Raw genomic sequence first — 27,385 nt, 5'->3', positions numbered from 1 at the left:
CCCGACTCCTAGTCTTAGTTAAAATACTGGAAGACTACCAGGGGCCTTTTGGATTTAAAGAACAGAACAAAACTAGGATGTAAGAACAAAGAAATCATTTTAATGGATTGCAGTGATAGGTAGACAGGCAGGAATCTTGAGGCTGCTGCCAAAGGATGGCTCAATTACAACTACTTCCAGTCCAGGAGTGATACCCCATATAGTTAACAGTGGGTCCAATAAGGACCCCAACCATTCAAAATGAATCCTGACTGAGAGAAAACATACATTCGGGCCATAAGTGAAGCTGAATATTGACCCTACTCTTGTCCCTGTGTCTCCCATCAGAACACAAAGCATGAAAAATCTGGTGGGCTTCACTGAAGCCATGTGGCTGGCAGTTCACCAGAACAGTACAGAATGAAGTGAAAGTGCCAACCAAGAGCCAGGAAAAGTGTGTGTGTTCAAGACAAAAACAGATTTCAACATATATATGGAAAAATATATGCACAAACATGCAGGTATATACACATGCAAAGATATATTTCCAAATTTTGACTCTATGACAAGATCATTTTACACATAAGGCTCTGCAAATCACATATTTCATTTAACATATTGTGGACGGAAAACTCTTCACAGAAGCACACATAGAGCTAACCTCTTTCTACTGACTGGACAATACAGTACTGAATAATTACAACTTACTCTGCTTGGCAGGACACTGAAATCCTATTTAGCGTAATGAAAACAATGCTGCCATAAACATTATTTACAGCTTCCTGTTTATTCCAATGGGATAAAACTCCTAGATCCAGAATTATGGTTTCAAGAGAAATGCACATTTATAATGTTGACAGGTCATGTCCCATTGCTTTCCAAAAGGTCTGAGGCAAACTTACACAGCTAATGATGAACAAGTGTCCGTTTTCCCACACTTTACCAGTACGGGATGTTATCCAAGTTTTAGGTTTTGATCCACCCGAGAGGCAAGACAATTCTTTTTAATTTGTAACTTTTTGGTTACTGAGGCTAAGAATAATTTTTTTGTTGTTGTTCACTTGAATTCCTCAACTATGACAGGCCTGTTGGTAAGCGGTCAATTTCCTCCCACTGCTTTGTACGTGCAATAGCACTTTGTTCCTCAATGACATAGCTTTTTTCATATAAATTGTACACGTTTTCTGTCAATTGTCTTTTACGTCTTTTTGGTGCCTTTCACCACCTCAAATTTTAAATCTTTATATAGGTCAACTCACTATCTTCCTTATGTGTTCTAGGGCTCCATGTCCTACTTAGTAAGTCCAACTGTATTATATACGATTGTATCATATTTCTCTGTCAAAACGTCATTTCCCAAAATATAAAAACCAGTCTTTTTATATACCAAAGTCTCAAATGCAAAGAAACTTATTTAAAAATATCTAGCTATGCTTGTGAAATTATCTTTCTTCCTGTGGTTTGAAAAAAACCTGTCAAAGTAAACATTCTACTGGGGCTCTGTTGTGAAAAACAATTTACAAATATTTTAATAGTATTGAGTATTTCATCTAGAAAAATATATTTGTTTGACATATTTCCTATTGTTCAGTATGGTTTCATAGTTTCCCTTCACCTCTATTTATAAATCACTTGACAGTTTTTCTTATTGATGTGATAGTTTTATTTTCCTTGAAGAAATAATTAGAACCTTTTGTATATTACTTCCCTGTGCTAGAGCAGGGGTGGGCAAACATTTTCTCTAAAAGGATAGTAAACATTTGAGATGCGTAGGCCATATTGTCTCTGTTGCAGGTACTCAACTCTGACCTTATAGAGTAAAAGCAGCCACAGGCAACATGCAAAAGACATAATAAAAAATTGAGTGTGGCTGTGAGCCAATAAAACTTTATTTACAGACATTAAAAGTTCATATAATATTCATGTCATAAAATATTTTCTTCACTTGTTCAACCATTTAAACATTTTTTAAAAATTTAGGTCATGGGCCATACAAAAACAATCAGTGAGACTTTGGCCAGGAGTCAGTTTGCTGATCCCTACTCTTGATGACTGTACCTCAGCTTAATGGTTCCTTGAATGCTTAATAGAATTCATCGGTGGGTCCAGGCAACTTTAAGTGGATCAAATCTTGCCAGACTTCCCAATAGCACTTGCGTTTTCCTGATTGTTCCAGGTAGGTGGCCTACTCAACCATATTCCCTATACTTTCTAAGACTGCTGTCAGATGCAAAGTTGAATTTTCTCACCAAGCGCACTTTACATTTATGCAGATAAGGTGGGAAACCACAACACTAACGCAAAAAAATGGAATCAAGTTTTAAACCGACATACGCAAAGCTTCATTCACTACCCTGAAACTCCTGTTCCTGATCAAAACTCGTTTCACCTGGTCTCGTTTTATGCATCATTTTTATTCATAGCTAACTATGGTAACACTTCAATGTCCCGAAATACTGTTTTTAAAGGAGCTAAAACTACTCAACACTTGATACAGACGAAGCACTGTTTTAAGAGCATCCTAGGCATTAACCAGTGTAAAGGACCTCAACGTAAGTCTTTCCACGGAAAGTGAATGAATTACAGTCGTACTTACACTAATCTGGCTGCCATGTCAAAAACAGACCTGTGCAGGACAAAAATGCAAGCTCAGGGAAGCCATTCTTTAAACTACTGGAGCAGTTTAGCTGAAATAATGATGGTGCAACTATGGTGATGGGAGAGAAGGTGGACTCCAGAGATATTTGGGGAACAGATCCATAGGACTTGATGAGGAAGGTAAAGAGGGGCGTGTTGATGAATCTCCAGTATGAATTCGCTGATGAGCAAAGTGTGCACTCTGCCTGAAGACTTTCCTGCTTTTCTTATAGTTATAGGACCTCTCTCCAGTATGGACTCTCTTGTGTTGGTTAAGATGTCCAATTTGAATAAAGGTTTTCCTGCATTCCTTGCATTCATATGGTTTCTTTCCAGAATGAATTCTCTGATGTACACTAAGGGACTGACGATGGCTGAAGGCTTTGCCACATGCAGTACACTCGTAAGGTTTCTCTCCAGTGTGACTTCTGCGATGACAAATGAGGGATGACTTTGTCTTAAATGCCTTTCCACATTCAATGCATTCATAAGGCCTTTGGCCCGTGTGAAGCCTCTGATGTTGAGTACAGGATGAGTTATCACCAAAGGCCTTCCCACACTCCATACACTTATAGGGTTTCTCTCCAGTATGAACTCTCTGATGCTGAATGAGGTGTGTAGTCTGGCTGAAGGCTTTCCCACATTCTTTACACTCATATGGCTTCTCTCCCGTATGAGTTTTCTGATGCTGTGCAAGGTGAGCCTTCTGGGTAAAGGCTTTACTGCAAACCTTGCATTCATAGGGCTTCTCTCCAGTATGAATTCTCTGATGAGTGGCCAGCTGTGAACTGATGCTGAAGGATTTGCCACAATCCCCACATTCAAAGGGTTTCTCTCCAGTATGAATTCTCAAATGACTAGCAAGGTGTATATTTTGCCTAAAAGCTTTCCCACATTCTTTGCACTTAAAAGGTTTCTCTCCAGAATGCACTCTTTGATGTTGAGTAAGTGATGCATGATGGCTGAAGGCTTTTCTACAAACATCACATTCATACGGTTTCTCTCCAGTATGAATCCTTTGATGAACAGTAAGGGATGAGCCGTACCTAAAGGATTTGTCACACACATCACATTTGTAGGGTTTCTCTCCAGTATGAATTCTCCTATGCTGATTAAGTCCTATGTGATCGCTGAAGGCTTTCCCACAGTTGACACATTCAAAGGGTTTCTCTCCAGTATGATAATATCTCCAGTGACGAATAAGGGATGTGTTCTGTATGAAGGCTTTTCCACATTCAATACATTCATAGGGCTTCTTGCCAGTGTGACATCTTTGATGTCTGGCAAAAGATGAGCCATCACTGAAGGCCTTTCCACACTCATTACATTTATAGGGTTTCTCTCCCGTATGAATTCTCTGATGAACGGTAAGAGATGAGCTCTGGGTAAAAGTTTTCTTACATTCATTACATTTGTAAAGTTTTTTTCCTGCATACACTACTGTATGTTTTATTACCACTGTATTTTTTTGGAAACTTTTCTTAACTGAATCGTGACTATGAACGCTCTCTTCTGAAACGTCCAAAGGGAACCATCTTCCAGATTTGTTATACGTACGCTCTCTTTCTTTAGAGAGGGTTTTGTTATTAGTGATTGTCTCTTGCCTGAATTGTGTCTCCTGACCTACCAGCTTCCTTTCAAACATACCCTCAGAATCCCAATTTTCTCTGAAAGTGGAACACTCCAGATTACTGCTTAAAGTTCTGTCTGTTACCACTTCAGCAAATAAATCCTGCTTTGGAAATAATTCCTGGGTCTCATGTACAGATTTTTGGCCTGAAACATATCAAGAAAACAAATATTTCCTTTATCATGTACTAGAAAAAATATATGCTAAAAGGAAAATTATAAATGGATTCACTACATGATGAATTAAACCACATAAACTGTACATTTCTAAAAGCTACTGCATTTAAACATGCAGCCTATGATTTTTGTAAAAGAGACCTCAGACTGAATTCATACAGGAACCTTAGGAGACTTGAGTAGAAAATAATCTGTATGTGGAATTGGTTACATATCAGAATAATGAGTTGAAAAAAATGTTCTGCAATCACACCAACTGAAAATACATGCTATGACATTCACTGACTTTAATTTCTCTCACTCTCTGTCCATCCTGCTTTGAGTGCCACAGCAGTCATCACATCCCAAAAGTTGTTCCCAGAAACATGCCAAAGCACAAAAAAAGAGACTGTACTCTACAATGTTCATTAGGGGTATCTGAAAGCCCAATTATTTCCCTATGAACAGAAAATGATGCTTCTGTAAACCATATTTTATTTGAGTAATTTCAACAAAAGCTACATTGCTAATTGATAGCCAAAGCTCAGTAGTTCCATAGAATCATTTTTACATTTGTTTACCTGCTTGTTCCCATAAGCCTGACAAAATCTTCACTTCTTTCCTGGTGATTTATTAAGGATAGGGTTTTGCAACTTAATTTCTCATGTTGAAGAGGCTGTTTTTGTAGTAACGATGAGCCTTAATATTATAATTATGTTCAAATACACTACTGGAAAAGTATCCAACTTATCTCAGACTTTAAGCTTAAGGGAGGAGTGTATATGCCTGAAATCCTTTTGCTAAACCAGTTAGCATATACCAAAATTTTGCATATATAAAAAATATACATAGATGAAATTGGTATTGGGAAATGGTGTAGAGAGACAAATGTCTGAAAAAAAAAAAAAGATGGTAAAAAAGGAAAAAGGAAAACTTCTTTTTAAAATGACAAATAAGCACTGAAAGCTTCCCTTCTTAGATCAAACCAAGACAAGGATGCCTCTTTCACAAATTCTATTCAGCACTGGTCTGGAAGTTATAGCCGCACAATTAAAAATAGAAATAAAAGGCATCCAAGTTTGCAGATGACATCATCTCATATATAAAAAACCCTAAAGAATTCACAAAGTATCAGAGTTAATAAGTTAATTCATCAAAATTGCAGGACACAAAAGCAACACACAAAAATCACTGCATTTTTTTGGTATATCCTCAGAATGAACAATCTGAAAAGGAAGTGATGAAAACAACTTCATAAAAGATAACATTAAAAGAAGAAATTAGTCAGGAATAAAGTTAACCAAGGAGGTGCAAGATTGACGCTGAAAACCACAAAACACTGCTGAATAAAGTTAAGGAGACCTAAATAAATGGAAAGACACCCTGTGTTCATGGACATGAGGATTTAACAATGTATTTACGGATAGGAAAAGAGCAAGAAAGAATTAAATAAGCAGCAGAAACAAGACCGAACATATCATTTGATACATCTATTAATAAAAAGAAAAACCATGAGTGAAAGAAGTCAACAAAGTAAATGAAGATACCACCCAATTTAAAACACTGTACAGCAAGAAACATCATGCAAACTCACAGCCCACACAAAACTCAGAAAAAATATATCATGTTCACAAAACAGGATTTATATTCATACTACATAAAGGCAAGGGACTGAGACCCAACGGAAATGTGGGTGATGAGTATAAAGACACCATTAACAGAATATGAACTCTAACTGCATACATTCTCAACATCACAAGTTTCTGGAAAATAAATATTAAATAAAACTCAATTTTCACCCAACAGCTTGCAAAAATTACAAAACAAAACAAAAAAATCCCCCAACCAACCAAATACTATTGGTGAAGATGTCTAGAAAGGGTTTCTCATATATTATTCACCAATGGCATGGAACTAGATCCATGAAACTTTAAAATTATGTATATTTTGATCATGCAAAGAGGTCTGTACAAACTGGACCACTTTTATTGAAGATAAAAACTGGAAAAGACCTAAATATTCAAATGTCCTCAATAGTAAGTCAGTTAAATGAATTACGGTATATCTATATTTTGTAGTACTAGACAGCCATTAAAAAAATAAAGAACTATATGAATCAAGTTTCTAAGAACACAAACAGAAGGAGAAATCGTAAAAGTAGTAATAGATGAGACTATATAAAATTTTTCAAAGTTTTTACATGTCACAATTTTAAAAGGTCTACTTAAAACAAAAATTCTTAACGCCACATGTGGAAAATAGTTTAAGACAATACATCAAAGAATTAGTATGTTTATATAAAAAAGTCACTGAGACTGTTAAAACATTTAAGACGTGAATAGAGAAATGGGTATAAATGAGAAACATTTTACAAAAGGATAAGGAGAATAACCAAATTCAGGGAAAGTAGTCAACCTCTTTCATAATAAATAAATAAAAAAAAGTAGGCTGTAATCTCTCTCCAAATAATAGGCAAACATTTCCATGAAAATACCCAAGGCTCTGAGGACACAATTAGACCCATACTTCTAGTCACCGCCAGAGTTGCTGAAAGCAAAGCAAACTTTCAGAGCCTAGACGTTCAGATCCAGGGATACAGCATCCCCAAAATGCACAGCTCTCACTTACATAAAGATACGTACTGTATATGTTTTTCATACCAAGAGATGTGAAGTAACCTAACATAATTCCCACTATGTTAAAAATATGTGTTTATCATGACTTGAAAGGGGCCAGAGCTGCCTTGCTAACATATTGTTTACAGAGTCATCCAAGCAGGTGATAGGATTACATTTCCTACAAACCGTTATCTGTGAAAGAAGTTTCTTTTCCTTCCCTTGTAATCCAACGAGGAAGAGACCCTCCACTGACACCTTCTTGCCACCCGACTTCCGCCCACCCTGTCCAGCTACAAGGACCGTAGGGGATCCTCTCCTTTGCCTCTGCAATGCCTTGCTGGCAATTCTGCAAATTCTACCTCATGCCAGTTACCCATAAATGTGTCTTATCCTCCCACTGACTAACATACGTGCAAATTCCCTCTCTCTCCAACCGCTGCCAATGCCAAACAGGGGCCCCTCAAATAGCCGTAGATTCAGGGTTCTCACAGGAACGGATGCAGTGAGCTGAAGGACACATAATGAAGTGAACGGGCCCCGACTGTGGAGCAGTAAGCCTTCGGAAGACAGCTCAAAAGCACATCGGGTCAGGAAAAGGTCACTTAAGGAATCAAGTGGCTAATGCACGTCCGAGTGGCCAGAAATACGAGCAGTGCTACCTGGCATGAGTCACCGCCAAGAGGAGGAGGACAGACCTCAGACTTCTCTCAAGCACAAGAGGACTTGGTGAAACTTCCCCTGTATGTTAGCAAGAACTCGGCCTCTGGGAAAGCTACACCTAAGCTGTGATGGCATTTCCACGCCTGGCCTCCGGCGCTCACCTGAGAAGACGCCTCCTGCCGGCTGCCTCTTCACCAGCCAGGGCTCCTTCCCTTGGTCCAGCAGGGAAAGCAAATCTGACCTGGAAACACAGCGTCCTGTGTATGGGGAAAAACAGGGGTCTGTCACGCTTGTGGCCTTCCTGAGAAACAGTTCCTTGGTTTCAAGAGAAACGTATTATTACAAGACGAAGCAGAAAGAAAAGCGAGGAGTGCCTGACAGACGGCAGAGAGAGCGCAGTGAAGATGCCCACATTCACCTCTACGGGCGGCAGACCCTTACCTTAGGAACCAAGAGCAGACACTCAGCCCAACAGGCGGAAGACCCGCCATCACACACACTTCGAATCCGAGGAAAGACAAATTCAGACCTGGGAGAGAGACGGCCTCACCTGCTGCCTCCAGGTCATGCTTCTCCCACGTCACAGTCTTACAGGAACTCTTCTGAGCTGGGTCTAGCTGCTGGGAGAAGTCAATGGCCATGCTCGCGACGGTCACCAAGCCCTGAAACGGCACAAACACATTTTCTGACCCAACCACACTCGTGAACCTGCAATGGCTCTGGCGGGGGGTGGGGCTGGGGCCGTGCCCATACACTATTAAGAGTTCTGTCCCAAGAATTCTCTCTTCAGTTCCGAGTGATCCAGGTCATATGACGACTGGGCCTAGTTGGAGTGCATGTGTTTTGGGGAAAGAGAAAAGCAGAAGAACCTGGCTCAGTCATGGAGAATTTGTAATTTTGAAGAGGAGAGTGAACTTACGCACAGTATGAATTTTCTAATGCTGACTGAAGGCTTCCCCACATTCAATACACATTATCTGATAAGTCTGCAGGGTTTTCCTGTGAAATCTTTGATGAAAAGTAAGGGTTGAGGAACCTGCGCGAGGTTTCCTCATATCCCTTCCATGTCGAATGTTTCTGCCTTAAGACTTGTCTGTGACTTGTTACAACTGAATTTACCCTGCTTTTCTGTGCATCACGCCTGCACACTCCTTCTGGGCTAGCCTGCCTGCAGGAGGCACTACATTCCAAGGGGAGCTTCTCCCACACTCATGGTAGACACAATCTCTTTCCCCAAGAACGAGTTTCTTACCATAGAATGCTGTCTTCTTGCAGCTGGACTCCTGCCCACCACCCTGTGCTACTGAAACAAGGAAGCTATGCCTGGGAAGTTTACTCCCTCCTCCGCCTCTGTAAACTCCACCTCGTGCCTGTTACCCACAGACATGTCCTCTGCCCTCCATGCGTGGCCTGACTTACCGGCTGCCTCTCAAGCAGAGCCTCATAATCCCAGTTCTCCCCCAACATGGAACAATGAAGACGGTAGCCGGCCAGTCGGCCCAGCAGCGCTGCCTCGGACAACTGCTCCTCAAACACATCGTCCTCTGCAGGGGCCTCCTGGGCCTCTGGCACAGCCTCCGGGTCTGAAGGGCATCAAGACAGGAAGTGTCGCTTCATTGTGGATCAGTATGAAGAAAACAACGTAACCACGTGAATTAAAGTCTTCAGGAAAGCATCGTTTTGGAAGATTTTTCCTGACTAACCAACCTCACATTGCCCAACGTGTGTAGCTTTAACCCCACACGTCATATGAGCTTTCTCACCTAAATGCTGACCAAGCAGCGCACACTATGCTGTCAGCAGGAGACTGCAGACAGACACGGAGCTCAGATGCGCGAGCTCACGAACTCGGGCATCTCAGACACAGCGGGAATACAGACCAAGAGGGAGGGAGGCCACAGAAGAAAATGCCCTATAATCCTCATTTGAGCTTATCCAGTAAACCTCTGACTCTTTCTCCATTTTATCCAGCAAAAACGTCTTCTCTAGCTCAGTAGGCCTCCTTTTCTATTACTAATAAAATGGGATTAAACATGAATGTTAAATGGAAAACTTTCAGGAAAACACCATTCTAGCTCTCCTATGCCACATGACGACTCACTTGAGCCACTGTCATTTGTAACTGTGCACCCTGTCCTGTCAGCACCACCTGTTCTTCTGAAGTATGACCTCACAAAGAGGTCTTACAAAATCCTCAAGTCCTTGGGAATTCTCGCCATTTCCTATTACAGTAACCTCCAACAGTGATCTGTAACTCTGATTCCTTGTCTCACTTGATTAATTTATTGTACCAGAGATGCTGTGGTTGAAACTTGTGTTCCCTAGCGGCATAAAGAGCACTGCAGGATCTGTGAGAGTGTCCCATCAAATCAGCCAGTGCTCTCTTGTTCTGGGAGTAACCATCCAACTGCCTGCCGCCTATCCGCACAGGGCAACCCATGTGAACCCCAAATTAATTACTGCTGAATCCAAACTCACCTCCCAACCTAATTCTAATGTTTCTGCTACAGGCTCTAATCTCATTTCCCTGGCCTGAAACTGGGAGTGAATTTCTTCTTCCTCTTAAGTCCCTATTTGCACTTATCAGATCAGACATAGGATGGCAGTTTCTACTTCATTTAACTTACATACAGGTATGTGTTGTCACCCCTAGGAGATGGTTAACGCTTTAATGGCAGACCCCTATCTTACCAACCAGCACCCAGTGGCCATACTCAAAGCTGACACTCATTAAAAATTGGTTTTAAAAAGTCCCTAAATCAGTCATTTAATCAAGCAGAAATAAGATAGTAAAAATGACACCAGAATCAGGCAAAGATGTTTTAAAGATCGGAAATGACCACGTGAGTCTGAATGTCAAAGGGTCTGAGGGGGAGCTGGGAATAAATGGACCCAGAGCAGAGGAATGAAGTTATGTTTAGACGAAGCAGGGCAAAGCTGGAGAGGAGAGACAGGGAGATGAACACTTGGGGAGCCCATTATCAGGAGGACTTAATCTGCTCCCCAAGCCCAGACTCAGGAAGAGCCTGCTGATGATCCTGCATGTCTGAGGTTGCTGAGATGTGACCTGCAGTGGCTCCCCCTACCTGGGTCTCCCACGCTCACCTGGGCACCAGCCTTCTGTCAGCTTTCTCTTGGCCATCCAGGGCTCTTTCCTTTGTTCCAATGAGGAGATCACATAGGGCTTAGAGGAGCAGAGTCCTACATACATAAAAAGAAATGGGAGGTGGGCATGCTGTGGGCCAGAGAGGGGGGAGGACTGGTGGGGAAACGGTGCCAAAGGGGGACAATTCTGAGCCATGGCAGCGGATGAGGGGGGAAAGCGCAAGAGACAGCGGGGACACCCTTACCCAGCACTGCCAGGTTCCTGTAGTTCTCCAACATCACATCTCTGTACAGGTCTCTCTGAGCACAGGTGAGCCGTCCCCACTCCTCCTGGGAGAAATCGACGGCGACGTCCCCAAACGTCACCAAGCTCTGCAAAGACAAAACCACGTTCTTGCTCAGCCAGTGCTCATGCCCCTCATGACTGGGGGCTGCTATGTCCCCAAAATTCATATGTTGAACTGCTAACCCCCAGTAACACCAGGAATAAGGGGGCAGAGGGACGACCATGTAAAGAAGCGGCAAGAGGGGGCAATCTGCATGCCAAGCAAGGTGGCCTCAGGAGAAAGCAACCCTGTTGACACCTTAACCTTGAACTTCTAGCCACCGGAACTGTGAGAAAAGAAACCTGTTGTTTGGGTCCCCCTATCTTTGGTATTTTGTCGTGAAAGCCCTCACAAAGTGACACAGGGATCTAAGGATTACCTTCTCTTCATTTGGGGTAAGAGAATATACCTGTAAGGAGTACTACCTGGTGATGTGGAAATCTAGTTTAATGTTATAAACTCCAAAGAAAAAGAGATGAAGACAGCCCTGGCCCTCAGGGAACTAGACAATCTATGTGGGTAAAAGGAGGGACACGAAAGAAAAAAAATTCTGACGTCAATTCAAAACAATGAACAACCAAGGTAAACTATTCTGTGCACAATAGGTTTCAGAGCATCTTTCAGCATGAGGACACTCGAGGGGCCTAGGTCAATCAGCACAAGCACGGGGAAATTAACCTTGCACGAACCTCAAACACAAGCACGACTAACCCCCCACTGGAGGCCCAGGGATGACCCAGCCGGGACTGACAGCCACCAGTTTTTATAGTTTTATTGGAATACAACCCCACCATCCATTTACCTGCCGTCTGTGGCTGCTGTAGCTCCAGGAGGCAGAGAGGAGTGGCCTGCAAAGCCTAAAATATTTACTACCTAGCCTTAAACCATGAAAGCTTGCCAACCCCTTAGCTATTTTAAGAACCAAGGAGAGTACAAAAAGACTAAAAACTGAGAACTGCATTTGGTAACGTGGAGATCACAGGTAACCTCCTTAAAAGCAGCTTGGGTGGGACAACTGGAACCTGGTTCATATATATTTATGAGACACAGCTGACAAAAAACAAACGAAACTATTAACATTTTAAGAAGCCACATAATCAAGCGGGAAAAGCATACGCTCTCAAACTGTGCCGGAAATGCTGTCCTTCCCGCTTTGTCCGCCAAGCATCACCTCTCCCTTCAAAACATGGCTCAAAATATCCCACAGTAAACACTCCCTAACCTACCCCCATGGCACACAGAAGCCAAGAGCTCCTTCTAGCCCACCTCACAGGACTGGCCCAACCTGCGGTCTGCAACCTTTCTGCTTCCACATTTCCCACCACCAGGCTGTGGGCTACTGGAGAGAAGGAGCTGAGGCTCAAGCCTCTGTTTCTCTTGGGACTAGCAGGAAGTGGACACCAAAGAAACCAAGAACAGCATAAAGAGTGGTCATGTTTCCCTCCTCAAGGCTTCCTCAGAGTCCCTCTAAGCCAAGTGGCACAGGGAAGAACTGAGTCACCAAGGTGGAGGAACACTGCATGGGACCAACCGGAAGCTGGGAGGGAGGCCCCAGGCTATCCCCACAGCCCACCACTCACCAGGACATGGGGGAAAGGGAAGCAGCTCCCAGAACAGGTCTCTTAAATCGAAAACACTGAGCACCCCTGTGTTCACTGCAGCGTTATTTACAATAACCCAAATAGAGAAGCAACCCAAGTGCCTGTCAACAGACAAGTGGATAAACAAGCTGTGGTGTATTTACACAATGGAATATTACCGAGCCATGAAAAAGAACGAAATCCTGCCACTTGCCGCAGCAAGGGTGGACCTAAAAAGGGTTTATGCTAAGTGAAGTGAGTCAGACGGGGGAAGACAAACACCGTACTGTTTCACTTATATGTGAGTTCTAACGAACAAAATACACAAACAGAAACAGACTCACAGATACAGAGAACAGACGGATGGCTGCGGGATGGGAGGGTGGGAGGCTGGGTGAAAAGGGGACAGGGGTGGAGGGCGTAGAGATTGGCAGTTACAGCAAAGGCACGCGGATGTCAAGTACAGCACAGGGCATACAGTCAATAATATGAAACAACTACGGATGGTGCCAGGTGGGCCCTGGAAATATCAGGGGGATCGCTTCGCAAATCACGTAAATGTCTGATCGCTGTGGTGTACGCCTGAAAATAACATACTATGCCGTGCCAGCTGTAAGTGAAAAATGAAATGAATAAATAACCTGGGCAACTGCAAAGGAAAAGCAGCATCGCGCAGGCCTGGAAAGCAAGGCTGCCTCGCCCAGAGGAGCCGGGGACTCGCCGGGGACTCGCCGGGGACTCACCTGGGACGCGGCGGGGCGCTCGCGGCCGGCCCCGCGCGCCTGCAGCCGGCGCCTCCGCAGCTGGAGCCGGGCCGCGTCCCCGGAAGGCGGGGCTGGGGGCGGGAGAGAGGCGGTCAGGTGGGCGCCGCCTCCGGAAGGCCCGCCCCGCGACGCCGCCACCGCGGACCCTCCTCCAGCGGCGACGAGAACGGGCTTCGGCGCCCGCGGGACGAGGCCGGCCGTGCGGGGTCTCCTCCCCGGCGGGCACCCGGACGCTCCGGCTCGGGCGCCGCGCCCAGGCCTGGGGCCCTCAGCCGAGGGGTGAAGCCGCCCCCGCCGCCCCGCGAGGCCGCCCGCCTCCCTCACCTCTGTCCTCAGGCGCCGCGCTCGCCGCCCGTCGCTGGCCCCGGGAGCGCGGCCGCCCCGGGCGCCGGCGGACAGCCGGGGCCGCGCTCGCCGCTGTGGGGCCTCGGCCCGGCCGGCGCGCGGTGCGGGGGGCGCCTCGCCGCGCCGGGGCCCCCGCGCTCCTGGCCGCCCTCGCTGCCCCCCGCATGTCCCCGCGGGCACCCCCGCCCACCCCCGACTCGGCCCCAGGAGCCCCGTTCGTGACCCGCGCGGACCCCCGACGCCGAGCCCACCGCCGCGCAGGAAGTGCCGTCGCCGGAAGTGGGCGTGTCCGCGCCGCTGCGCCCTCTGGGAAATGTAGTTCCGCCGCGGTGGCGAAGGCCAAGGGCGGCGGGCCCACCCCGGGTTCACGCTGCGTCGGTCCGCGACGCCCGGGGCTGGCCGGTCCGCCGGGTCTGACCGGAAGTACAGGCCACCTGGAGCGGCGGAGCGGCGCCCTTGGGATCTGCAGCCGGCGCCGGGCTTGGAGCGAGCGGGCGGGGTTGCTGGGCGGAGGCGGGGACGCGGGACCGGGCGCGGGGACGCGGGACCGGGCGCGGGCGGGGGACCGGGCGCCGCAGGCCTCCGCGCTCACCTCCCGCGGGGCGTCACGGTCAACAGAGTGGGGACAGCAGCTCTGGGCCACGCCAGGGACCAGGCTGCGACTCCAGTGGGGTGTGAGTGTGACTTCGGGTGCCCGGAGCGCACCCCTGCCCCCAGGGGGCCCCTCCTCCCGCCCGCCGCACCCTGCGAAGGCGGCCGCCGCGTACTCGCAGGTCCCGGGTCTGAGCAATCTTTTTTCTTCTTGTTCTAATAATTACGTGGAACTATTGACATCTAAAGTAACCCATAATGTTAAATTCGAAAAATACATATATATGTAAAGAAATATAGTATAATCTCATTTTGATAAAAAGAACAGCTCTGTATACAGATACGTTGACCAAAACGTTACCAGCGGCCGGATTACGGGTGATTTTATTTCCATGGCAATTCTGCAGGTGACCTGAATTTAAAAACCAGTATCATTCATTTGGCTCGCACTGTTTCCCCGGGGAGCTCCTTTGTGCCGGTCGCTGCCCACCTTCCCGCCCCAGAGACCACCCTCGTGACCTCGTGACAAGGGTAAGGTTGGAGAAGAAGAAAATCACTGATCACACAGGGGCTGAGATAACAGGAAACCAATGAGAGGTTGAAAGCAGCAGAGAATAACTGCAAGCAGCACCTAATTTTGAATTAAGAAGTATTTAAGGAACCAAGTTGTTTACATATGTCTGAATGGCAAAAGGAAAGAGGCGATAGAAAGGAGCTGGGTCAAGATTCTTTTTTAAATGAGTTATTAGAGAGGAGAGTCAAGAAGAAAAGATATTTGGAAAGCCCATGCTAAGTGGTAACATTTCAGCCATTCCCCCAGGGCCTGGAAGGCCTGAGAAGACTTCCAAGGGGCATAAGTGAAGCGGTGTGACCTTGGAGAGTGGCTGGGCCATTACCTAGACAGGATTCCCCTACCTGGTTCTGCACTCACCTGGAAATAGGTTTCTTGTCCTCTCACTCTTGACCTCCCAAGGCTCCTTCCCTTGCTCCAGTAAGGAGATTACATAGGGCTTAGAGATGCAAAGTCCTGCGTGCAAAAAAAAGACATAAAAATTGGCCATGTTTTGGGTATTTCAGACTATACGCCAGTTCCTTACTACTGACGGAATAACATACTAGGAATGATTACATCAAGAAGTACAGCACATTTTTAGGACATACTACATAAAGTTTATGCCATAGTCTAGTTGGACTGCCATCAGCCAATTGATTTTCAGCGCTCACATTAATGTTTCTGTTTCTCCCTCTCCCGTCCTCTCTCTCTATTAAGTCGACAAAAAATGTACATGTTTTTAAATATGTTTTTATTGATCTCAGAGGGGGGGGAGAGAGAGAAACATGAATGATGAGAGAGTCGTTGACCAGCTGCCTCCTGCACGCCCCCTGCTGGGGATTGAGCCAGCAACCCAGGCATGTGCCCTGAGGGGGAATCGAACTGCGATCTCCTGGTTTCTGGGTTGACACTCAACCACTGAGCCACGATGGCCAGGCCAAAATATATATATACATGTGTGTGTGTATATATATATGTATATATATATGTATATGTATATATATATTCTGTATATAACAGAATCCCAGGGCTCTACAATATATTATTTATAGTATCCAGGATAAAACTCAAATTACTAGACAGTAGAAGAAAGAGAGAAAAGTGAATCATACTCAGAAGAAAAGGCAATAAGTGGAGATCCCAACCTGTGATAATACAGATGTTGGAATTAGCAGACCAGGATTTTAAAACAGCTATTGTATCTATATCTAATAATATAAAAAACACATAGTTGTAATGTCTCAGCAGGTAAAGAGAAATTATAAAAAAGAACCAAATGGAAAGTTTAGAATTAAAAAGTGCAGTATCTGGAGTTTTAAAATTAACTAGATGGGCTTAACAAGATATTAAAGACGACAGGAAAATAGTCAGTGAACCTGACTATTAGAGGAATTATCTAATTTTAAAAATAGAGAAAAAGATTTAAAAAAGTAAACAGATTTTTAGCTCCTTGGGCCCAATATCAAACAAAATCAAAATCCCAGAAGAAGTGGAGAGAGAGAGTTGAAAAAATACTCAAAAATATAATGGCCACAAATTTCTCAACTTTAATGAAAGACATAAATTTAGTTCCAGAAGCGCAGTGAACCATACGCAGAATAGGAGGAGCTTCTAGAGGACAGAAAACTAATCTACCCAAGGAGATGGTCCCGCAGCTGAGAAGGGGGGTCCATGTTAGTTTCCCTGATAAAAGCTGGAGCCACGTTCATAGTTTGTGCTTAAGTGGTTCACTTATTGCATATTAATAAAAAGATACAAATTTTAAAATCAGTATTCTGAATTTATAGTCATCCAGCTATATTCTTGGTGAACCTTGTTACTGCCTACTGGTGATAACAGGGGAACACAGGAGACCAGTAAGAGTCACATGGTGGCCTATGTTCCAACCGCTTAAAAACCATACCATAGAATATTGGATAGATATCAAATTCACTGACGAAATCTGAAATTTCCATTAATCCCTAAATACCCTCTTTATTTCCTGAATCTCTTCTGACCTACAGAATAAAAAAAGTTTTAATAAAAATGTAAAGAGTCCCTATGGATAGATTCTGAATTATGCACGGGGAAAGGTCCTCACCCAGGGATACCAGGCCCTGATAGTTCTCCAACATCATGCTCCTGTATAAACTCTTCTGAGTGGGGTTAAGCCCCTCCCATTCCTCCTGGGAAAAGTCTATTGCCACATCTTTGAATGTCACCAAGTCCTGAAATGACACAAATACATTCTTTGTTTAAAAAAAAAAATTGATATTTTTTATAGAGAGAGGAAGGGAGAGAGAAACATCGATGACACAGAGACATTGGGCAATCGATCGGCTGCCTCCTGCACACCCCCTATTGCGGATCGAGCCGTCAACCTGGGCATGTGCCCTGACTAGGAATAGAACCAGCCACCTCTTGGTGCATGGGACGAATCGCAACCAACTGGGCCACACTGGCCAGGGCCACAGATACATTCTTGATTGACCGATGCTCATGTCCACATATGACTCTAAGCTGAAGTGCTAAGTTGTCCCTACATTGGCCCTGGCTGGGTAGCTGGGGTGGGTAGAGCATCTTTCCGATACGCTGAGGTTTCGGGTTTGATCCCTGGTCACGGCACATACAAAGGTCAATCAATGATGCATAAATAAGTGGCACCACAAATGGATGTTTCTCTCTTTTTCTCTCTTAAAAAACACACACCAATAAATCAAAATAAAAACAAATAAATGTGACATGATATCCTGGATAGGATTCTGGAACAGGAAAAGCACATTAAATAAAAATGAAAGCAATCTGAACAAAGCACGGATTTAGTTCATAATAATGAATCAATTTCCTTCATTAATTGTAACAACCATCCCACATGAATGTGAGATGTAAATAACCGGAAACCATATGTGGTGCTCTCTATACCACCTTTCAATTCTCTCTACATATAAAACTGTTAAAAAAACCAAAGTTTATTTTTAAAACATTTTTTAAAAAACACTATCAAGAGGAAGACATCAGAGCTTCAAATGAGCTCTAAGATGTTTAAAAATATACAAAGTCCAGCATCAGCCTCACCTGTAGGGCTCCCTGAGAGGCGGTGGATACCTTGGGGTTCTGTCAAGAGGGTGGCGTAGGCAAACGGGGTCCTCGAGTCCTCCCACAACCACCCCAAAAATACAGCTGAACTGCAACCACCATCATTCAGAAGCTCCTGAAATCCGGCTGCACAGAGCAGTCCTGCCACCAGGGATGTAATGCAGCCACCGGGAGACTGTAGGAGGGGCGGAGACATGGCACAGGGGGTCCCACCCCCACCCGGGTGTGGGGGTAAAATTCGGGAGGGACATCTCAGCTGCGGAGGCTCTCCCTGAGGGCTCCAGGTCCCAGGCCCCCACCTGGGGTTCCAGTGCAGGAGAGGAGTCCCCACCACTTGGGGCTATAAAATACTGGGGGGGGGGTCTGAGTGAGACCGAGGCTGCTGCAGGCCCAGGTGCTCCTCTTAAAGGGCCAGGGCACAGGCTGGGTCAGACCCCCCTCTGAGCCCCAGGCCTGGGCAGCAGCTTGAAAGGAGCCAGGGCCCCAGGGAGGGCTGACGCCTCTGGCATCAGGTCAAGAGCTGGGCTGGGGTGGGGCCGCGGTCTCCAGGCAGAAGTGCCGGCTGAGGCCCGGTCCCTTTGCTGAGCCCTCCCCACAGTCAGCACCCAGGCTCCACCTGAGTCTCCAGCCACCTGGCTCACACTGTTTGCCCCACCCTAGGGATTCCCTGAGGCCCTGCCCACCCTAGGGATTCCCAGAGGCCCTGGCCCACCCAAGGGATTCCCTGAGGCCCTGCCCACCCTAGGGATTCCCAGAGGCCCTGGCCCACCCAAGGGATTCCCTGAGGCCCTGCCCACCCTAGGGATTCCCTGAGGCCCTGGCCCACCCAAGGGATTCCCTGAGGCCCTGGCCCACCCAAGGGATTCCCTGAGGCCCTGGCCCACCCTAGGGATTCCTTGAGGCCCTGCCCACCCTAGGGATTCCCTGAGGCCCTGCCCACCCTAGGGATTCCCTGAGGCCCTGCCCACCCTAGGGATTCCCTGAGGCCCTGGCCCACCTAGGGATTCCCTGAGGCCCTGGCCCACCTAGGGATTCCCTGAGGCCCTGGCCCACCTAGGGATTCCCTGAGGCCCTGCCCACCCTAGGGATTCCCTGAGGCCCTGCCCACCCTAGGGATTCCCTGAGGCCCTGGCCCACCTAGGGATTCCTTGAGGCCCTGCCCACCCTAGGGATTCCCTGAGGCCCTGCCCACCCCAGGGATTCTCCCAGGCCCTGGCCCACCCTAGGGATTCCCTGAGGCCCTGGCCCACCCTAGGGATTCCCTGAGGCCCTGCCCACCCTAGGGACTCCCTGAGGCCCTGCCCACCCTAGGGATTCCCTGAGGCCCTGCCCACCCTAGGGATTCCCTGAGGCCCTGCCCACCCTAGGGATTCCCTGAGGCCCTGCCCCACCCTAGGGATTCCCTGAGGCCCTGCCCCACCCAGGTTTTGGACCCACCCTTGCTGTTTCCATCCGTGTAGTTTATTTCCACACAAACAGCCTGTATTGACTCAGGCTGTGGACTTTCCTAAAATCTCTCCACCCAGCAGCATCTGGCCTCCCCATGCCCTCCACCTGCAGCTCCGTGGCCCCAGGCCCGGCACTCAGGGCAGGCAGCCTTGGTTCACAGGTTGGCCTCTCCCAGGCACCTCCAAGTCAGGCACAAGTCACAGCCACCTGCAGGTCACTCTGTTGCTCGTGACAGGTGGCCCGGGTAGGGCACAGTGGGGTTGCCCTTGGCCTGCACTTCCCAAGGGGTCCCAGAGGCAGTGGACCTGGGGGACAGCTTCAGACCACAGCAAAGCACGACCCAGACAACCCACAATGGACACACTCCAGGGGCCGACTCAGCAGGACCAGGGCCTGCAGGGTGGTCACAGCCAGGCCTCACAGCTCCTCAGCCTGGCTGGGGACAGTCCTCCATGGCTAACAAAAATCATTCCTCAGCTTCAACGGGGGGGCACACAGCCCACAGGGGTGCCCCTGGAATGCCCAGGTTGGGGGACCAGGGAGGCCGCAGCGCTGGGCCCTCAGGACACTCCTACATAAGGCCACTCTGCCGAGACCAGGGCGCAGCAGCTCTACCTACCCCACAGAAGCAAACACAGGGCAACGGCCAGAACCAGGAGACAAAGAAACAGGTCCAAGTGCAAGGAGAGAACCAACCTCCCAGAAAATAACTAAACGGATGGAGACCAGCAATCGCCCGGACGCAGAGGTCAGAACACTGGTTATGAAAATGCTCAGAGATCTGAGGGGAGAGAAGAGCTTTGTGTGAACTTCAGGAAAGAGACGGGAACATAGAACAGTGAGAAATGACCAACAGTAACTGGGACGGAGGATCCCTCACGGGGACCACGGGAGAGCAGCCACAGCGCAGGACCCAGCCAGCACGGGGAAGGCGAGGGAGCAGAGCACAGTCAGAGCGGCACAAAGAAAACAGGACCAAAAACAGCCACAGAACCCGGCGCCTCCAGGACGGCGCCAAGGGAACCGGCATTCGCATCACCTGGGCGAGGGGCTGGGCGGGAGGAGAGAGCAGGGGAGTCACACCCAACGTGGCAAAGTAACGATGGGAAACTCCCCAACCTGGTCAGGGAAAGGGACGCCCAGGGCCAGGGACTGCAGAGACCCAACGGAGGAACCGCAGAGGTGCACAGCAAGACCCGGCATCGCTGAAACGCAAAGGCCAAAGACAGAGCATCTCAGAAGCACCGGGACAGACACAGTTAGTTACCTACAAAGGGCTCCCGTAAGACTGTCAGCTGTTTCTCAACATAAACTTTTCAGGCCAAAAGAGACTGGAAAGAAACATTCAAAGTGGTGAAAAGCCAGGACCTACGACCAAGGTTGCTCTACCCAGCAAATCCATCATTTTTAAATGAAGAACAGAAAAGGGGCTTCCCAGTCAAGAAAAGCTAAAGGAGTTCACCGCCACCCCCCAAATTACTAGAAATGTCAAAGGGTCTTCTTTAAGGCGAAAAATAAAAAATACGAACAATAAAACAGCAATAAACACGAATCTATCAAAATTACTTTATGCCCGGCCGGGCGTGGCTGAGCGGTTGAGCGTCACCCTGGGATCCAGGAGGTTGCTGTTCGATTCCCGGTCAGGGCACAAGCCCGAGTTTCGGGCTCCATCCCCAGTCCACAGTGTGCAGGAGGCAGCCGATCAATGACTCATCATTGATGTTTCCATCTCTCTCTCTCTCTCTCTCTCTCTCTCTGTACCTCTCCCTTCCTCTATCTGAAATCAATAGAGATATATTTTTTGAAAATTACTTTAAAAGACACACATAGACAGATAGGAAAGGAAAAAGGTGTTTCATGAAAATGGAAACAAAAGACAAACAAGGAAATCTCGGGGTAGCAATACTTATAGCAGACAGCGCAGACCTTCAGACAAAGGCCCGACAACTGGAGACAGAGAAGGACCCAGCACTTCTGCTCCTGGGCACTTGTCTGAAGAAGCCCCAACACCAGTGGGAGAGACACAGGCACCCACGTGCTCACTGCGGCATCATCTTCAGGAGCAAGATATGGAGCCACCTAAGTGTCCATCAGTAGGCGCCTGGAATTAGAAGTGCTGGGCTCTGGCCCGTGTGGTCAGAGCTTCGACCCCCCTGGGAAGGGTTGAGGGTTGGAGTCCTGGCCAAGGACAAGTCCCTGGGCTGCAGGTTACCCCCCCCACCCCACCCCCACGTCCTGGCTGGGACTTCTGGGGGAGGAACCAATTCAGGGGGCTCTCTCCCAGGGACGTGTCTCAGGCTCCTCTCTCTCTCCCCACCCCTCCCTTCCACTCTCTCTAAAATCCGTGGAAAATACCCTGGGGTGTGGACTGTAAGAAAAAGAACTGGGAAGATGTGCTCTGGGATGTGACTCAGCCACACAGAGGGACAGACTCTTGCCGGTGGTAACAACCCAGATGGGCCCTAAGGGTGCTGTGCTGAGTGAAATAAGTCGGACACGGAAAGACCAATGCCAGGTGACGTCACTTACATGTGGGTCTGAAAACAAAACAAAACCATCCCACCAGCAGAACATGAACAGGCCCATGGACACAGAGAACATTTTGACAGTTGCCAGAGGGGAGCAGGGCTGGGGGACGGGGCGAGAAAGGTGAAGGGATCCCGGAGCTCAAGCTGGTGGCTTCAGTGTAGGCACCAGGGTGTCCAGTGCAGCCCAGGAACAGGGTCAATAACGTAACAGCTGCATGGAGGTCACCCGGCACTGGGCTCACCAGGGCCACCACTTTGTAAGTGACGTAAATGTCTCATCACAGGGCTGCACACCTGAAACCAACGTAATATTGCACATCAACTACAATTGAGCAATAAAATACAGTTTTCAGGGAAGATATTTTTATAGAGATCTTGAATTCATTATACAGATGGATTAATTTCTTAACTGTCCTTAATAAAAATGAAGAAAAAAGTCTCATATGACGACCTGGGAAGTCCACAGAACCTCTTCTGCCACCTTCCAGAGGATTATGTGCCAGGAAACTGCTTTGTGGGAGCAGAGCCAGGCACTTTTTTGGGGATACCCTGTTTACACAGAAACTACCATTACTGAGATTTGGAGGATTGACGCCCACGTTCTCAACAATGAACCTGAGCTTCTACCTCAGGAAAAATGAACCCACAGTTGGCAAAAGACAGTCCAGGTTTCCTGGTAAAATGTAAACTCTCAAGAGGAAACCAGGGTTTTGGAAAACTCGGGCCCCACCACGTGCTCTACACAGCGCCCCAGTTCTGAGACTTTTCTAGTGGGATCTGCGGTGATATTAACAGACGGGAGTGTTTGGTGACATGTATTAAATGCGTCCCCACAGGACGATCCCCCAACTCAGAGAAACAACGCCCCCCTTTCAATGCCCTCGTGAGCACCAGAGCCCCTCGCAGGGCAGCCCGAGGGTTTCAGCACAGCCGGGCAGGACCACTCAGTCCTGTGCCAGCTTTCACTGTGCAGAGCATTTCGGGACGTGCCACTCGTGTGGTTCCAGTGGACGATCAAAGACGAGTGTCAACAACGATGCGAAAGGTTATGAAAATGCTCCCTCTCCATGGTCCCTGAAGCTGTGCATATTTATACCCCGCACCCAATGAGGAGAGTAAATGCACAGAGAAATATGAACCCTGTGGACTTCTAGTGACGGGACCAGAGCCGAGACCCGCAAGGATGTGAAACGGGAGCAGGTCCCTTCCTGTCACCTCCGCGTTCATCTGGGAAACAGTCATTTTTCATGAAAACATGATTTCTGCCAACACGTCATAGGTTATTAATATTCAAACTGAGTTAATAATTGTTCAGACTGTTTGATGCCTGTGTGGCCAGTGTGACAGCCGTCACCCCATAAACAGCACTACTTTGGGGTCCCCCCTCATTTGTAAGAGGGGACAGAGGTGCTGAACCCAGAACCTGGGGAGTCGCCGAGAACACAGCCCCTGGGCCGGGACTCGGGGAGGCGGGGTGACCAGCGCGCCCCCTGCGGGAGGGTCAGGACTCGGCCCCGGGCCCCAGGCCTGGCTCTCAGGTCTCAGCCCGAGGGCGGAGTCTGGGGCGCGGGGCTCAGGGCTGGGGAGTCCCCAGCTCCCCGGTTTCACTTCCCTTCTCCCAACCTGTGTGGGGGCCTCCTGCCCGGATACTCATGACGCGCACACAGTTCTCACTCCCATTGGCTGTGCGGTTCCTGGGCCCGCCAATCAGCGTCACCGCCCGTCCCGGTTATAAGGTCCCGCGGACCCGCCCGGACTCAGATCCTCCCCGAACCCCGAGGATGCGCGTCATGGGGTCCCCACCCCTCCTCCTGCTGCTCGCGGGGGCCCTGGTCCTGACCCGCACCCGGGCCGGTGAGTGCGGGGTCGGAGGGCGCGGCCTGTGCGGGGAGGAGCGCGGGACCCGGAAGCGCGTGTCCACCGGCCCCCCGTCTCCCGTGTCCCCCCCAGGCCCCCACTCCCTGAGATATTTCGACACCGCCGTGTCTCGGCCCGGCCGCGGGGAGCCCCGGTACCTCTCCGTGGGCTACGTGGACGACACGCAGTTCGTGCGGTTCGACAGCGACGCCGCGAATCCGAGGGTGGAGCCGCGGGCTCCGTGGATGGAGCAGCCGTGGGTGGAGCAGGAGGACCCGGGGTATTGGGACCAACAGACGAGGGTCAGCAAGGAAACCGCACAGAGTTTCCGAGTGGACCTGAAGACCGCCCTCGGCTACTACAACCAGAGCGAGGACGGTGAGCCCCGCGGCCGCCCCGTCACCACCCCCATCCCCACGGACGGGCCGGGTCGCCCCGAGTGTCGGGGTCCGAGCTTCACCCCGAGGCTGCGGAACCGCCCTGCCCCCCACCCGGGAGGGGCCCGCGGGGACTTTGACCCGGTTTCACTTTCAGTTGAGGTTCAGTCCCCGCGGGCGGGGCGGGGGCGGGTGACCCGGGGGCGGGGTGAGTGGGCGGGGCTGACCCGGGGGCGGGGTGAGTGGGCGGAGCTGACCCGGGGGCGGGGTCAGTGGGCGGGGCTGACCCGGGGGCGGGGTGAGTGGGCGGGGCTGACCCGGGGGCGGGGTCAGGGTCTCACACCATCCAGTGGATGTCCGGCTGTGACGTTGGACCCGACGGGCGCCTCCTCCGCGGGTATGATCAGCTCGCCTACGACGGCGCCGACTACATCGCCCTGAACGAGGACCTGCGCTCCTGGACCGCGGCCGACACGGCGGCTCAGATCACCCGGCGCAAGTTGGAGGCGGACGGTGTGGCGGAGGGAGTCAGGAACTACCTGGAGGGCGAGTGCGTGGAGTGGCTGCGCCGTTACCTGGAGAAGGGGAAGGAGACCCTGCTGCGCACAGGTACAGGGCCCGCGGCGCCCTCCTCTCCCTCGGGTGGGGCTCCCGCGAGGAGACGGGAAATGGGGTCCGTGTCAGACACCCCTGCTTGAGGTGCCGGGATGGAGTCCCCGGGACTTTGAGGTCAGGGACCAGACAGGGACCCCCGCCCTCCTCTCAGGGACAGTTAGGGTGCAGTCTCCGGGGTGCAGGGGAGACCACCCCTGAAACAGGCGCTCAGCGGTTCCCATGGACCCTGGGGTGGCTCTGGGCCCCAGGGGGCCTTTCTCTCGGGCCTGTTCCCTGCCCCACACCCCCTGTCTGAGGTCTGAGCCCCGCTGCTCTGAGTCCTTGGCCTCCCCCCAGGTCAGGACCAGAAATGCCTTTTCTGCCCCCAGAGACCTGCCTCCCTCCCGCCCTGGGCTGTGCTGCTCTGACCCTGGAAGTTCCTAAGAGACCAATAGGTCATCCCCCTGCCTCTGTCCAGGCTGGTGTCTGGGTTGTGTCCCTTCCCCCACCCCAGTGTCCTGTCCCTTCTCAGGATGGTCACCTGAGCCCTGCTGGAGGGTCCCAGGGTGGAAGCAAAGTTCCTGAATCTTCTCCCCGTTTCCTCAGACCCTCCAAAGACACATGTGACCCGCCACCCCATCTCTGAGCATGAGGTCACCCTGAGGTGCTGGGCCCTGGGCTTCTACCCTGCGGACATCAGCCTGACCTGGCAGCGAGACGGGCAGGACCAGACCCAGGACATGGAGTTTGTGGAGACCAGGCCCGCGGGGGACGGGACCTTCCAGAAGTGGGCGTCCCTGGGGGTGCCCCCTGGAGAGGAGCAGAGATACACCTGTGTTGTGCAGCACGAGGGGCTGCCGGGGCCCCGGAGCCTGAGATGGGGTGAGGAGGGGACGTGGGCACAGAGCCTCTTCCCAGGGAAGCAGGGGCCTCTGGGAGCTCCAGCGGGCTCAGGGCTGAGGCCTGGGCGTCGGGGCCTCACCCTCCCTTCCCCTCTCTTCCCAGAGCCTCCCTCTCAGACCCCCTTCATCATCATGGGCGCTGTTGTTGGCCTGGTTGTCCTCGGAGCTGTGGTGGCTGGAGCTGTGATGTGGGCGAGGAGGCGCTCAGGTGGGGAACGGGGGTGTGAGTTTCGTGTCCCCCTGGGGTGTCATCCCAGGGAGACGTGTGTCCTGCTTCATTCATGGGAAGCACCGTCCCCAGGCCTGGGATTGCCAGGGTGAGGTCTGTGTGCTGACCTCCTGTTTAGTGAGGCAGGTGTGACACTGAGGGACACATGTGTCACCTTATGGTCCTAGTGATGGGGACCCGCCCCCAGCAGTCCCAGGTCAGAGGGCAGGTCCCTGCTGAGGACAGACCTGCAGGAGGGAGGTGGGTCCAGTCCCTGCACATGCACTTTCCTCAGGTTTCCTGACCCTGCCCTGGGTCTGTACAGACACAGGGTTGTGGGAACTTCTCTGGGCCCAGGACTAGGCTCCTTTAGGACCTCATGGCCCTGCCCCCTCCCTGGTCTCTCACAGGATGTTTCCTTCCTGCAGGTGGGAAAGGAGGGAGCTACGCTCAGGCTGCCAGTAAGTATGGAGGGGGTGCCCCCTGAGACCCTGGACAGTGCAGATGGGAGCCCATGGGGACCCTGCCACCCCATAGTCCCTCCTTTAGCCTCCTGTCCTTGGTTCTGATCACGTCCTGCTGTGTCCACCCCAGGCAGTGACAGCTCCCAGTGCTCTGGTGTGTCTTTCTCAGCTTCTAAAGGTGAGACCCTGAATGGGGATGGTTTGGGGCAGAGGGTACGGGACTGGGTTATGGGGACTCTGTGGACATTGTGGGCATGAAGTGGACCTTTGAGAATGTGACCAGTTACAGCCACTGCCCTGAACTTGTTCCTGATGGTTTCCTTCCACAGCCTGAGGCAGCTGCCTGTGGGGACTGAGTGATGGAAGATCTGTTCAGGCTCCCACTTGGTGACTCAGGAACCTCAGATTGGGAGGCTGTCCCGGCCCTGCCCCCAGGTCCCCTCCCCACACTTCCCTGTCCAGCAGAGGCGGGGCTGCCCCCCCCCCCCACTTCGATTGCACTGATCTGCAGCTTCTTACTCCTCTATTGAAATTAGACCCCTCCCAGCCTGTGTGGCTCAGTGGTTGAATGTCTCCCATCCACCAGGAGGTCTCTGGTTGATTCCCAGTCGGGCTCATGCCCAGGGTGTTGGCTGGATCCCCAGTTGGGGGCGTGAAGGACGCAGCCAATCAGTGTTTCTCTCTCATCGATGTTTCTGTCTCTCCCTGTCCCTTCCTCCATGAAATCTGTACAAACATTAAAGAAATCGAAGAAATAGGCTCTGGCTATGACTTTATTTGTTGACTTCTTGCCATGAGGGCTGATGGGTAATTAGAGGAGAGGGTCCTAAAGTCTGAGAGGAAATACAGGGGAGCACCTAGGACTTTCCAGAAGCCCTGTGTGTGCTGTGCTGAGCCTGGGCAGGGGGACGGGAGAGGCTGTGAGGACCGAGTGAGGTCCAGGCCTGTGCCCAGTGGGCGCCCAGGGCCTTGTGGGCTTTGACGTGGT

At 50.0% G+C, this 27,385-nt stretch overlaps 2 protein-coding genes across 3 annotated transcripts; one reads left to right on the top strand and one right to left on the bottom strand.

The window, feature by feature from the left end:
- Positions 1-80: 80 nt before the first annotated feature.
- On the bottom strand, positions 81-13,523 carry ZFP28 (ZFP28 zinc finger protein). Of its 2 annotated transcripts, XM_087826962.1 has the most exons (7): positions 13,434-13,523; positions 11,030-11,156; positions 10,785-10,880; positions 9,099-9,262; positions 8,230-8,341; positions 7,841-7,936; positions 81-4,392 (listed from the first exon to the last, which is right to left on the bottom strand). In XM_087826962.1, exons 2-7 carry the CDS (start codon positions 11,061-11,063, stop codon positions 2,687-2,689), a joined length of 2,208 nt encoding a protein of 735 aa, XP_087683088.1. In that variant the 5' UTR covers positions 11,064-11,156; positions 13,434-13,523; the 3' UTR covers positions 81-2,686. The 2 variants fall into 2 exon arrangements, with proteins under 2 accessions (XP_087683088.1, XP_016071378.2); XM_016215892.2 differs by lacking the exons at positions 9,099-9,262; positions 11,030-11,156; positions 13,434-13,523 and having other exon boundaries at positions 10,785-10,866.
- Positions 13,524-23,743: 10,220 nt separating this feature from the next.
- On the top strand, positions 23,744-27,155 carry LOC148091143 (class I histocompatibility antigen, Gogo-B*0103 alpha chain-like). Its single transcript, XM_087826979.1, has 8 exons — positions 23,744-23,849; positions 23,946-24,230; positions 24,563-24,838; positions 25,430-25,705; positions 25,829-25,933; positions 26,344-26,394; positions 26,528-26,575; positions 26,727-27,155. Exons 1-8 carry the CDS (start codon positions 23,777-23,779, stop codon positions 26,729-26,731), a joined length of 1,119 nt encoding a protein of 372 aa, XP_087683105.1. The 5' UTR covers positions 23,744-23,776; the 3' UTR covers positions 26,732-27,155.
- Positions 27,156-27,385: the final 230 nt, after the last annotated feature.

The sequence above is a fragment of the Miniopterus natalensis genome, chromosome 18 (genome assembly GCF_054644295.1).
Source record: "Miniopterus natalensis isolate mMinNat1 chromosome 18, mMinNat1.hap1, whole genome shotgun sequence".
Lineage (NCBI taxonomy): Eukaryota > Metazoa > Chordata > Mammalia > Chiroptera > Miniopteridae > Miniopterus > Miniopterus natalensis.
This window is presented reverse-complemented; position numbering and strand designations above follow the sequence as displayed.

Coding starts and splice junctions, on each gene's coding strand:
- LOC148091143 (XM_087826979.1), top strand. CDS start 23,777: ATGCGCGTCATGGGGTCCCCACCCCTCCTCCTGCTGCTCGCGGGGGCC. Junction 24,839..25,429: donor GGAGACCCTGCTGCGCACAG/GTACAGGGCCCG, acceptor CCGTTTCCTCAG/ACCCTCCAAAGACACATGTG. Junction 25,706..25,828: donor GCCCCGGAGCCTGAGATGGG/GTGAGGAGGGGA, acceptor CTCTCTTCCCAG/AGCCTCCCTCTCAGACCCCC.
- ZFP28 (XM_087826962.1), bottom strand. CDS start 11,063: ATGTTGGAGAACTACAGGAACCTGGCAGTGCTGG. Junction 10,881..11,029: donor CAGGAACCTGGCAGTGCTGG/GTAAGGGTGTCC, acceptor TTATGTATGTAG/GACTCTGCTCCTCTAAGCCC. Junction 8,342..9,098: donor CTCTGCTTGAGAGGCAGCCG/GTAAGTCAGGCC, acceptor GTGCCGTTTCAG/GGCTTGGTGACCGTCGCGAG.